This window comes from Cornus florida, unplaced genomic scaffold, assembly GCF_030987335.1.
Source record: "Cornus florida cultivar Cherokee Brave unplaced genomic scaffold, ASM3098733v1 CherokeeBrave_3.0.0_Hap2_Chr09, whole genome shotgun sequence".
Classification (NCBI taxonomy): domain Eukaryota; kingdom Viridiplantae; phylum Streptophyta; class Magnoliopsida; order Cornales; family Cornaceae; genus Cornus; species Cornus florida.
Window position 1 is genome coordinate 41,394,340 of NW_026775579.1, and position 11,312 is coordinate 41,405,651.

Consider the following 11,312-nt stretch of genomic DNA (forward strand, 5'->3'; position numbering starts at 1 on the left):
CTATGTATATCTAAGTCTTTGAAGAGTCTATATAAACCTTGATTTACATCTAGGTTATTATGGCTTTTGCATTACAACTTTTGATTTATTAAAAGCCTATATGAGAGATAATTTGCAGAAAATCAAATCTGATTTTTCTGTTTTTATTTCTAGAACACGCACATAAACACAAGAGTGAGTTTAGAGTATTTGTTCAAATCCTGATAATGTTCAAAGTATATTGAATCTTGCATCTACAACGGTTAGAGAAAGTAGATATATTTCTTCTATCAAATTCAGAACTTGAAAAAAAAGGGTGAAGTGATCACACTTTGAAATGGTCAAAGCATTCGAGAAGTGTTGTTTGATCTACCAGTAAACAATCATTCTACAAAGATCAAGAGTAAACTTGAAATCAAGAGCTGTTGGATAGGACATCGCAAAGCTAGAGAATAGTCAGCAATTGGTGTTTGGTAGAACAATAGGGTGTGAGCCTGAGTCAAAGTCCATTGTACTTTGTTTCAAATATAGTGGATCGGTTTACTTTGGGCTACATAGTGCACAAGGTTTTTCCCACAACAATTGGTCTATTCTACCAATTGGGGTCTCCTCGCTAAAAATCCTGGAGGCATCTCTCAAATTCTATTTGCTTTACATGATTACTTGCCAAATTAACTAAAGCTGATTAAAATAGAAAGGCACAAATTTTAATCTTTTCCTTAATAACTTAAACTTTTCACATTATCTTCCGCTGCATAAACTCACAAATTCCCTTAGAATATATATATATATACACACACACACACACATGTTCTTTACACAATTGCAGGCAGGCAGTTTACCTGTTATAAAAATTACAATCCTAATTTTCGGGAAAAAAAATTACATTCCTTCGTACTATGATATCCCATACATTTATTGGTTATTTACAGTGGAAGAGGAAAGAGCCTAATTATAGGTTTAAATTAAATTGGGAACTACATGATCAGGGTACATGTCGCATTCAAGAAGAAATAACTATTTGTTTGACTCCATTTCCTTTGCCAGAACATCAGACTCGGCGGCACGTTCCTCGTGATGTTTTCCGGTGACGGTCAACTTCGTACAACTTGCAGTCACTGGCAGTTCATGGTCGCCACCATTTTCATTTGTTGATGGTGTCAGGCTAAGTTGATCCTTTCTTTTGCCCCAAACGATGGCATAAAGGCCAAATGCGATTACTATAGCTCCAATTATGCTGAAAATTTAAATAAGATTCGATAAAATCATTGTTCTTATAATTCACTTGGTTTTGCTTGAAGGTGATAATTCAATAGAGTACTTAACTCTGAATAAATTCATCTAGCATTTGTTTAATTAAGTGAATTTGATAACGCAATCAGTGAACGCAAACTTGAATTATCACAAAATACGAAATAATTAAAATTTCAAAAAATATAAAAACAATTTATGAATTATTCTGTAATTCACTTCTAAAAATATTTGTTACTTACTTAATTTTCAATATATATATATATATATATGAGGATTTGTTTAATTGTATGCATACCTTCCGAGATGAAGTTTCTCAGCTAGAATGACAGAACCAAGAACAGCTACAATGATCATGCATAGAGGGTTGAAGGCAGTTACAAACACAGGCCCTCTTGTTTTCATCACCAGGCCTTGAACGTAGTATGTGATTCCAGAGCTAATTACCCCCTGAAACAATTGAAAATAGATTGGTTAACTTATCATTTATTATGTACCCAAATATATATATATATTTGATACTCATTTATCTATATATATACATATATAAATATTATAAAAAAAATTATAATATAAAAAAATGCACACACATTCACAACATTATCTTTAACATGGTTCAAAAAAGGAGAGATCTAGTCACGCGTCTATATAATTAAGAGATGTCCGCATATCAATGTCATCAAATCTGCGTTTATACAACTAAGATACATTAAACCTCTCCCCCAAGTACGATCATTTTGAGTGTGATCATACCAGCACTAATGCACCTGATCCCATTACAAAAAAAATTCTCCTAAAAAAAAAAAAAAAGAAAGTACTTGGGGATTGTTTATTGCATACTTACCGTGTAAACGGGAGCGAGGAGCCTAGAGTCCCAGCCAATCGACCAGGCACCGGGGTGGTGCTCAAACATGAGTGTCACTGCTGTGCTCTGCACAGTGCCCAACAAGCATATCCAGAAGGCTAGAGAGAGCTCCGCGGGATATTTCTTCACCGTTATCGACTAAAAGAGGAAAGGCGCCATAAGAGTTCCAAAAATTATATTGTAAACAGTGTTTGCTATATGCAATTTCATCAAACATTGTCTATAGTGATTATATGTAGGACAAGAAAGACCATATGTGTCCTCTGGTGAATTATGAGGTATTTCAAGAGACACGGCATTACCATTGTTAATAATATGCTTAGTTGCTATGTCTATTTAATTGTCTATGACATGCCTTTTTTTTTTTTTTTTTCCCCATTAACTTTATGCTCAATAATTTAGTCCCAAGAACAAAAAGTAAATAAAGAAAATGAAGAAAATATAATGCACAGCTCCATAATGTGTGCATGTATATATATCATGATTGGATCATTTCATTAGTGATCCACATGTAAATCTAGTAGCCACAAGTAAGTCACTTCTACTTGATTTTGTTGTGGACAAGTCATATTCCAAATCTGAGTGAATTGAACTGTTAGGAAGAACTTACTTGCAATATGAAGAAACAAGACCAGGCAAAGCAACCAATTAGGATACATATAGTGCCAGTGACCCAGTGTTTATCGGACGAGTCATTAGTGCTCACAAAATGGCTTGTTTTCGGGGTCCAAAACAGATTGATAATAGGGCCTTTGTACAATGTCATGGCCAATGCTCCTGTCAAGGTCAGTAGGGTTCCAATAACCTTAGCTTGACTGCGAACTTCTTTAATCTTTACCAGTTCCAACCTGTCCACATATTACCTAGCATTAGCAATTCCATCTGAAAATGTTCTAAAAAAAAAACAGTTTTACGTGTGTGCGTGCTTCGTAGGAACGCAAATGATACACACAAACACACACATATAACTAATATATATATATATATCGCATGAATAGATGTACAGTGCATGCACTACTAAAAGATCAAATTAATAAAGTATATATATGGATCCGAATCCGTTCCAGTGGAACAATAGTTCATGTTCCGTCGATTTTAGGATGCACCTTACAAAAAAAAAGTTGAGATGTTTGGTTATATATTCCAACTTTTTTTTATAAGGTACATCGCCGGAACACAATCTATTGTTTACATAAGTATAGTGCATGCACAATACTAAAAGATCAAATTACTAAATCCTCTTTAGTGGAACAATAGTTTCTATTCCTTCGAGTTTGGGATGGACCTTACAAAAAGGTTGAAATGTTTAGCAAATATCACAACTTTTTTTTGTAAAGTGCATCCCAAAGCAGGACCTGTTGTTTAGATTTTCTTCCATATATATATATACACACACACATTTATACATTATATGTATGTACGTAGCTAATTGGATAAAGTCTTGATTACCGGAGAATAACTGCGATGACAAAGGTAAGGGCAGGAACTGCATTCATAATGGCAGAAGCATATGATGCCGATGTCAAGTTCATCCCCAAGTAGGCTAAGTTCTGATCAAGAATTGGCCTGAAAATTTAATTACTGTAGATCAGAACAATCCTTGCAAAGTGTATATATATATATATAGGCATTAATTATATATATATATATATATATATATATGGTTTACTGGGGCGTCAATAAGTCAGTTTACCAGAACTATTATTAGAATTTATCTCATGTGACCATCATATATACATTAGTGACGTGTTAGTTTCACATAAAGTTCAGGTAAATGAATTGTCTAATTATATAATCTAGTTTTGGACAGGACCATGAACCTTTATGCTCTCCAGTGCACTGTGACATCGAGTACATCACACCAACAGTGTTCGACCCACCAATGCACTGAACGCCACGGTACACTAGGATTTAGTAGTTTTTTTTTTTTTTTTTTTTTTTTTTTTTTTAACTCGAAACTCCTTTGGAAAGGGCCCTTTGGACACACCCCAAGCTATAAACCGAGGTGTTGCAACCGGTCCCACAGCATTATAATGGGGTGTTGGAGTTCGAAATCAGTACATATTAAAACTCAGCCCTTTACCTTACCATCATCACTAAGCTCCTAGGGCCACTAGGATTTTAGTTTGATAATTCTTATAGCACTGGAGTCCATTTACGTACAGGAATATCCACGAAAATCAGAAGCAGGCGTTATAACAAAACTTCTAACAAAATATCTCGAGAAATCTATGAAAATAGAATTAGATCCAAAGGCGGATCCAAGGGTGGGCGAAGCTGGGCTTCAGCCCACCCCAAAAAAAAATATATATATATATATATATATATATATATATATATATATTTATCATACTACTTTTAGCCCATCTCAAAAAAAAAAAAAAAAAAAATTTAGTAATGGTAGTCCAGTCCAAAGTTAGCCTAGTCCAAAATTAGCCTACCCCATTTAAAAAGACTGAAATCGGTCCTTCATTAGGTCTCATCAAGAGAATTGATATTTTACAAGTTTAATGATGGACGCCTTAATATTGGTAATTATGAACCATCTCCAACAAACCACAGTACTATTTTCTGATGGAAAAGAATTACAATCAAAGTGAAAAAAAAAAAAAAAAAAAGTAATAGTAATAATTAATTAGGATAAGTTGAACTTAGATGAAGTTAGAGTTGATGAAAATAATGGCATGCAGCATGCTATTTGTCTCGAATTGAACTCAGAAATTCGAAATATTTGGATCATATTTTTGTTTTTTTGAGAGTGATGTCAAAATGTCAAATGCAGTCGAGACTGTGAGTAATACTCACCGTGGGATCTACAAGATTCAAAGACTCTGCTTGTATAGTTATGACTGTGCGTAGCACAGCTCTAACTTTGGAAGCATGATACGTGTGTATATATGTGTAACTCAGTCCTTACGTAGACAATACACGTGTAAAATGTCAGGAGAAGTTAGATAATATATATGTGTGTGTGTATGTGTGTGTGTGTGTGTGTGTGTGTAGGATGGATAGAGCATACTCTAGAAAAGCCAACACCATTATCTGTAAGAAGGTTGGAAGTGTCATTTTTGGTCGTATTTTCCTGTGAAATAAGAAACAAAGTCATAACAGGTTAGATTCATGTATCAAATAATTAAGGACGGACCATTAACTAACTATTTATAGTGGACATTTTATTGAGAGCAACAGTATTTGTATAAAATGCTTTACGTGAAGGATATATAGACGTACCTTTCAAGAACTAGAGCGAACGGAGCGATGGTGAGTGCAGCAATGCCATTCCGGTAGACGATGAGCACGAAACGGCTCATCCCTTGTTTGAGAGTAACAGCACTTATGATGTACATCCCAGCAGAGCCACACTGCAAACCCATCATAAGCAAGTAGGGTTTGGCATTCTTCAACATTGAATGTAACATCCCACATGTTTTCTGGTTTGACATCTCTAGCTCTCACTGTCGACTATAAATTGTTTCGATAATTAATGAGAGACTAAGAAGCAATAAAGCCTTCTTATAATGGAGAGAAGCAGAAAAAATAATTGAATATAATTAAGTTCCATGATAGGGTCTTATTAGTGATCTCCACGTACTGGGATCGACTACAACATTTTTTCAGACATAATGCTTGCTTCGGTCATTTTCGTGATATACAAGCCTTTGTCTGACTCTTTCTCAAGAGAAATGCTTTCTTTTCAAAAAAAAAAAAAAAAATTGTTTTTTCATTGTTAAGTTCGTAGTGGGAATGCAACAAACGCAATTACTAATGTTTGGAGCACCAAATGAGCACTTTAGAATTAAAATTGAATGAAATTTACTTCAAAGTTTAAATTACATTTTATCTAATTTTTATTCCAAGATGTTGATTCTATTGTGTTTTGTGTCTCAAATTTGGTATGTGTTCTAAAGAAGATGTTGGACCAGTCCAGTTGGGTGAAAAGTAAAGTTTAGATATTTATAATTGATATGGTAATTCCTTACCGGCAATTTGGGAAATTTTTGTAGGATCCCATTTCATTTAACAATATATATGGTATATATTGTTAAATGAAATGGGATCCTACAAAAATTTGGTAAATGAAATGGGATCCTACAAAAATTTATATATATATATATATATCATTTCACTTACCAAAAAAACTTAATGCTATGTTTCCAAATGTGATAACTAAATTTAATGCTCCTTTTGGAAGGAAGGAAGGAAGGAAAAGAAGTGGAGAGAAGATAGGAAGAAAAAATCAAACTTCCTCGGTTTGGTAAAAAGGAGGAAATGAGAGAAGATAAAAGATGATGGATGAGACGTCCCTCCTCCTTCACAAATTTTTAGGGCAAGACTACTATAAATGTTTTTAAATTATAAAATTTTAAATAAAATAAGAAATTATCTCATTATTTTCTCTTCCATCCAATCAAACATAAAGATGGAAGGATACAATTTCTTCCTTGAGGATATCTCATTCATCTAGTCTTTTCCCTACCATTCAATTTTCTTCCTTCCTACCAAACAGATTATAAAAATTGATGAATGTCTATTAAAAATCTGCAACCACTTTGAAGTTCACACCATCATACAAAACAATATATAACACTTATCCGAAAATTAAATATTCCTTAAACGGCCAAGTCTTTAAACAATTCGAACCATTGGGCAGTCAAAAAGCATATACTGACTCTTCATCTTTTCCACATATGGCACAAATTGTTTAATTAACTAATCTCCTTTTTTTTTAATTCAGCAAGATTAATTTTTCTCAAAGTTGAAATTTTCCCAATTTGTTTCCATGTCATCGATCTCCTTCCAAATCATTTATTTTTCTTCTTAATTTCTAAAGCAAATACAAGATTAACTCTCCTTTAACCTTTTCTTAATTTTATTTCCCACCAACTCCCTGACTTAATTCAAATGCACTGTTTATATAATAGAGAATCCACACCATGCATGGCCTGGTATACGAATAAATATTCAATACATCTAGTGCACAGTGTACCGAGCTAATTTGAGTCGTACGTGCACAACACGCGTCATGATATGCACGTGACGACACATTTTATACACGCATAACTCAAATTAGTTCGGCGCACTTACCCAATATCTACTCCGGATATGTGATGTTAACAGGCATGGTTGTGTGTGTGTGGTAAGCATTCGTTCTAAAAGAAGATGGACATATTTGTGTGTTTTGGTGTGTGGAAAGGAAACACGCATATGTCATAAGTTTGTATCTTTCTCTTTTAATTTGATAGTTGTAAACAAATGGGAACCAAGTCACCATTTTTTAGTCATAAAAGAACCTGTAGCCTCATTTTGGTGACGTGGGTAAAGTATGTTATATGATATAATATGGCATTGTGGTTTGTGATGAGAAGCACACACTGTCGATCTGTTGAGTGTTAGAAGTGATGATATTACAGGAGTTAGGAACTAAAATGGAGAGTCATTGGATACATTTTTGGTGAGTGTCACGTTAGTGTCAGTTTAAGTTAGGAACTAATATGGAGTCATTGGATACATTTTTGGTGAGTGTCACGTTTAGTGTCAGTTGAGTGTATCTTACGAATGAAAAAAAGTTTTAGATTCGACAATAAAGTTGTCATCTTAAACTTATTTACATTAATTTTTTTATCCAAAACGATTAACTATTCAGTTGTTTTTTTCCATCCTTTGTTTCCAACGTGGAGGGAATTAGGGTAATCCAATCTCATCCTATAGGGAACTTCTAAAATTTAAAAATGGTTTTCATGCATGCTACTATACTTTCATTATTTTGGTCACTAAATAATTTTATATATATATATATATATATATATATATATATATATATATTTCTCAAAAAAACTAATTTTATATTATCATGATCACACAAGAGAACAACTTTTTGTGCTCCTCATAAGGCCGAACACTTGTAACCATCATGGCCGTTTCTCAACGAATTTGGACTTAAGAAGGCCGAGGTGCTAACACTATTATTTTTGATCAATTTCGACAAACCTATTCCAATTCGCAAAGACCCATTCCCGATTGAAATATAGCTAATATTCTTGTGACCATCATGGTCGTTGCTTACTTATATTTATGCCCTTCAATTTATACTGATGTATAACAGATTATCAATAATTAACAGGATAGTTTAGTTTGTCAGAAAGTTCAAGTAAAAAATTTATACAAACTGTTCCAACTTGAAAAGACTCATTCTCGATTCAAATGTATATAGCTAATACAACAATGAGGGTTTGTTCATCACATACATCAGTCAAATTGAAATTCTATTGTTAGGGTTTAAATATATTCTATGAACGCATGGCAATATCTTGATGAGCAGTATATAGTGTATCTTATTTACTTTAAGGAAAAAGGTAGTCACGTACTGATTAATATAAATATATATACATTACTGATGAAAAAGTCTTATCTTCTGAAAAAAAAGGCCAGTCAAAGAAAAAGAAAATGTTGACCACGATCTTAAACTCTAAAGTGGTTTATTAAAGAGAAAATAATCAAATTTGTTCAGAGCATACAATATTGGACTCTTTACTCCTACGTGGACTTTTGAAGTGCTCTTGAAGCATACAGTTTGATCAATCAATCAATCAGAGTGTGTGTGTATATATATATTACATGGATGTGGCCAAAAATTTCATCCAATGCAACATAAGAACTTATCTGAGTAAAAAATGCCTTTGCCTCGTTTGATTTGTCTTTTGTTTCTACTATTTTTATTTTTTAATTGTTATAGCATTTATTTTGTCAACAAAAGTATTTTGTTGCGGTCTTGTTTTATTTTACATAATGTTAAAATATTTCATGAGTAATAGTTGAAAATTAAAATACCAAAAAACTATTTTTTCTTGTTTTGACAATTGTTCATGGCTTAAAACCATAACTGTGCATGTTTCTGTTTCCGACATTTTAACAGCAAAATACCGTTCCTAAACGTGCTTTCAAATTTTTTTCAAAACACTCATATAACAAAATGACTGTTTCTATTTTAACTAAAAATAAAACGTCTAAAACAAAACGCATGTTAGACTGACCTTTAATTTTTTTTAAGAAAATGCATTTTGAAATGAAAGCACAAGATATGATATATGCATTAATTTAGTCATCAGATTGAAATTATTTCAAGAACTTATATGTAACATTAATTAAAGCCTATAAATTATGTAAAATTCCATTGCAACTTATATTCAGATTAGTGGGTAATTGGACTTTATGCTCCACTCAACCATACGCATCTACTGACAAAGAAAGCACTACCTATAAGAGATATGCACACGATCAATACATATAGTAATATATATATAGAGAGAGAGTAAAAGTCTCTAAATTAACTATATATATATATATATATAGTTATAAAATTATGCAATACATTTATATAAATTTTTCTTCATCTAAAGTAAAACAATCTTTTAAAAATCTTAGAATCATCTATTAACTTTAGACAAATATCTCACACATTTTGTGCTTATGGACTTGAATTCTTAATCTTCTACTTTAAAAACAAATCTCTCTCTCTGTCTCTAGTAATTAATATTTAAAAAATAATAATTTTTTTAAGAGATAAATACAAGTGTACATATATAATATATTTACACACATGTACCATACGCATATCGACGTATCATATAAACAACAACAAATGTGTCACACGTCCTCGGCACAATGCTATGGCATATATATTGTATACATCTAATACTATTTTTTTCGTAATAGACATTGTATTATTGTTGGTGATATATCAAAGCAAATGAAATATAATTAACTAAAAAAAGTAGGGGAAGGAAAGATATGAAAAGTTAATTAGAATCCATATAAGTGGTTGATAACTTCGTTAATTTTGTCACCATTAATTGAATGATCAAAGCTGAGATGATTGGGGATCTTTTGTTAAATAGACCTCTTTCCCTTTTTTATCAACTAGTTGATTGTATCTATTGAAAACCCTTTTGTTAAGTCTTGGAATATTTATACCAATCGGTGCTTTAAATTTGAGATAGAAGAAAATTTAGTATAAATCTTGATTAATTTTTTTAAAATTCTTCAACATGTTGAATCTGTTGATTCGGTACTCATAAACATGGTACGTTTATGAAGTTTTAAAAGAAAGAGTGAGCTAGTTAGTATAGTGTCTAATTTTTTGGACGGATGCGCTTGTGTTGGAATATGCGGTCTTCATAATTTGTTCAAAATAAATAAATAAAAGAAAGTATGTACCATCAACTGAAATCTTTGTTGTATTGTAGTACACGGATACTGTTGAGGTCAAAGGTTAGGTGTTAATAAGGTACACTTTTTTCTTTTATAAAAGGGACCCTGAAGTGCCATGTCCATTATACCTCTCTTTTTTATGTGTTCAATCATCTCATTTCATGCATCACGAAGAGAAAATTATTGAAGCAATCAGTTATCATATTGATTGAGAGAAACACTTTGGAAATGAAGTTGAACAATGACGATAGTCCTTAGCACACCTCATCAAATAGGTTATAATATAATTTAACCATCCACATTTCATCAAATGCAAAAGATCAATAACCTTTAGAACATATTTCTAATTTCTCAATCAATACTTGTTAATTGAAGTTCATTCCTCAACACTTTGGACATTCCTCAAGCCAAGTGGTGTCTCCTCTTCCTTTTAAATGGAAGGTTGAAGGATGAGCTTTTCAAGGGAACAATAACGTGTGTGATTTACACCTATTAAAGATTGAGAAAAAATAAAAAAATCCACAAATTTTTGAACCCCCAAGAAAACAATAATGTGCATGTGTGAAGATTTTTACAAATTTACTGTGTATGATTTTCTGCTTGGACTTCTCTTTTTCTGTTGATCTAAGTTACACAGAGCGGCAACGAGAGCGAGTGTGAGAGCGGAATGCAAAATCATACATAGTGGGATCGAGAAAGAGTGTAAAAGTAATAAAATTTAAATTATACAGAATGGGAGCGATAGCAAAAAATGGTTTTAACGCAACGGAAAAACCTCAACCTGAAGCCCAGCCCATAAACAACCCTAGAATGAGGACCACCAATACAGATCTCATTAGCCCGGTAGAGGCTAAATCCAATGTGTCGTTGCATATCTCATTAGCCCAATAGAGACTAGGTCCAATGTCTAGTTGCAGATTTTATTAGCCCAGTAGAGACTAGGTCCAATGTGACGTTGCTGGATTTGACTGAGCCCAATCCAAACTTAGAACAACATCACTAACAGGAC

General features: G+C 32.7%; 1 protein-coding gene across 1 annotated transcript; it reads right to left on the reverse strand.

The window, feature by feature from the left end:
* Positions 1–720: 720 nt before the first annotated feature.
* Positions 721–5,559, reverse strand: LOC132273258 (WAT1-related protein At4g08290-like). The gene is made up of 7 exons (XM_059774254.1): positions 5,327–5,559; positions 5,115–5,177; positions 3,545–3,661; positions 2,706–2,943; positions 2,075–2,233; positions 1,529–1,680; positions 721–1,216 (listed from the first exon to the last, which is right to left on the reverse strand). The coding sequence occupies exons 1-7, from the start codon at positions 5,536–5,538 to the stop codon at positions 997–999; spliced, it is 1,161 nt and encodes a 386-aa protein (XP_059630237.1). The 5' UTR covers positions 5,539–5,559; the 3' UTR covers positions 721–996.
* Positions 5,560–11,312: the final 5,753 nt, after the last annotated feature.